Source organism: Limulus polyphemus, unplaced genomic scaffold, assembly GCF_000517525.1.
Source record: "Limulus polyphemus unplaced genomic scaffold, Limulus_polyphemus-2.1.2 Scaffold67, whole genome shotgun sequence".
Lineage (NCBI taxonomy): Eukaryota > Metazoa > Arthropoda > Merostomata > Xiphosura > Limulidae > Limulus > Limulus polyphemus.
Window position 1 is genome coordinate 117,729 of NW_013665677.1, and position 2,472 is coordinate 120,200.

The 2,472-nt window shown below is 33.6% G+C and overlaps 1 protein-coding gene across 1 annotated transcript in view; it reads left to right on the top strand.

Moving 5' to 3' along the window:
- Window positions 1–2,472, top strand: part of LOC106465267 (glutamate receptor ionotropic, kainate 2-like) — a 133,341-nt gene that overhangs the window by 66,731 nt on the left and 64,138 nt on the right. The window contains exon 3 of the mRNA XM_022393687.1: window positions 778–1,029. Coding sequence (XP_022249395.1) covers window positions 778–1,029 — 252 coding nt within the window. The remainder of the gene's footprint in view (window positions 1–777; window positions 1,030–2,472) is intronic.

The following is a 2,472-nucleotide window of genomic DNA, read 5'->3' on the forward strand; positions in this document are numbered from 1 at the left end:
AAACTACGACATGAAAGAAGCGCAACTTCTTGTCATTTTTTAACTAATCATGTACAAATAACACCTAACATGAAATTACCATTCTCCGTAGAAATCCTTATTAAAGCCACCAAGTACACTGGCAGAAAATTTAAAGGAACTCTCCTTATCGAACAACTACGACCACAGATGAATAGGGACAAAGATGGCGCCTATAATTATTAATATTCTATTTTTTTTATCTGTTCTTTTGTTATTTCAATCTGTAACTTGGATAGAACTTTTGTTTACAGCAGGTAGCTTTTAATTATTTAAACAACACAATTCTTTCAACAGCAAGCTTTATTACTTTATCTATGAAACGCACGCTGTAGAAAGGCGCGCTATAGAATCGATTAGAAGCTTTGTACTGTTAGTTATGGTTTGTGTTTTAGTGGAACGCTTCTGTAGAAGCTGTAAAGCGAAACGTTCAGTGTCTAATTACAGAAAAATAAGAGATTTTGGTGTTTTAAGGTCGTTTATTTCCAGTGTTAAAACAAAATGTTCTGTCTTACATTTTGGGATGATCTAGCTTTAAGAATGGCAGTCATTAAAACACACCAAATCTTAAATTGAAATGTAACTATTTAACCTGAAGTATTTATTCTTCCCTGGCCATTTCAGTGTACGAAGATCTATAAAGAAACAAAAACAAGATCAGCTAGACCATTCACTTCTATAGTCTCTAAGGTGCTTGATAAAAACTGATGTGACTATTTCTTTAAAAAAAATTATTATCCGCATTTGTTCTTCTAACAGTGTGTGACCTTTTGAGCCATGGAATGGCGGCTATATTTGGACCACAGTCTGTTGAGCCAAGAACTACTGTACGATCTACTTGTGAAGTATTAAATGTTCCTCACATGGAGACAAGGTGGGACTTCCGGATCCAATTAGATAATCACACTGTCAACCTATTTCCTTTTTGGAAGACTCTTAGTAAAGCGTATAGAGATCTCATTAAGAGTAAGAGCTGGAAAACCTTTGCAATTGTTTACGAGGAAAACGAAGGTACATGCACATCTTTCTTTATACTTACCATAGAGATAATTAGGCTAATTTTTAATTCTAACAACTCTTCGTTGACTAAATGATAATATTATTGGGAGTTACAGTAATCATAATGATTTTAAATTATAAGTAATTATATTTTAATATTCTCATCCATTTGTTACAATTTATACACTATTTATTGGTTTCACAGTACAAAGCTATTTTTTATCTTTTGTTTGATTCAACCAACTCAAACAGATTAAGTATAACTATAATAATAAAACATTTTCATTTGTTTAATAAGCCATGGTACATAATATTATAAACCATTGTAGATAAAGAATGTTATCGTATACCGGGATGCGATTCAGAAGTTCAAGGTTTGCCTTGCGATAACGTGGGATAAAACCTCTGCACTTTCAATCTTACGGGCTTTATAAGAGCGACAGTCAAATCTGTTATTTCGTTCAAGACAGGACAAAGCTCTTGTACGGCGGTTAATACTGGCTTGTTGCCTCCTTTCCATTGGTCAGTGGTTCAAAATTAGAGATAACTAATACCTGAACCTTAGAGGTATCTGACCTGACCATTTGATCCATGTATCATATTAGTTGAAAATACTGAATGTCAATATCCTATTGAAGAAGAATATTTACAGTAAAACATACCTGTTTTTTTTCAGTGCCCTTCCTTACTGCAGATAAAACTGGGCTAAAGAAAACTGTTGTACCTTAAGGGTTCTTAACTGATCTGATAGAGGTTGTGTCATCTACTGTAAATGTGTTAAGTTACATAATTTAATCTACCCATCCCCCCAAAAAAAAGAAAAACCTGAACGACAAGATCAAGCTGGAATGCTAATACCCATTGTTATAACAGAGCATAGAAGTTTATGATAAAGTTAGAAAAATATACAACTCCTAATAATTAATTTTTTTATAAAAGAAAGTAAAAAAGTGAAAAACCCGCACAGAAAACTGAGCACCCCTAATAATCTTTTGTTTCGAGAAAGGGTGAAAATTGTCAAATTTGTTTGTCAAACTGGACTGCATTTAATAAATTATTATAATTAAAAGTGTAAATGTGGGCGTATAAACAACACATTATTTCGGAAAATGTTGCTTTATGTAAACCTTAACCAGTTTTGATTTGTTCTTTTCATCTCTGCACTCATTTTCTTTAGTGTTTTATACAGTTTCAACTTACATAAAATAACATCCCTAAAAACTACATATATTTCATAATTAAACTTCTGCTCTGACATCTGGGTATCAACATATTGTTACGACAGCGGAAGTCACGTGACCCTGGTAATACGTGATGAGTTTCTCGAATTATCGGGTAAGCTCGAGGGTGATCGAGAGACGCCTGTTTGTTGGTATATAAGCCTGCAGAGAAAGCCTGCGGGATTGAATGAAGAGAGTTCCGGGTAATTTACGATTCTGTTTCGAGCTAGTGTGT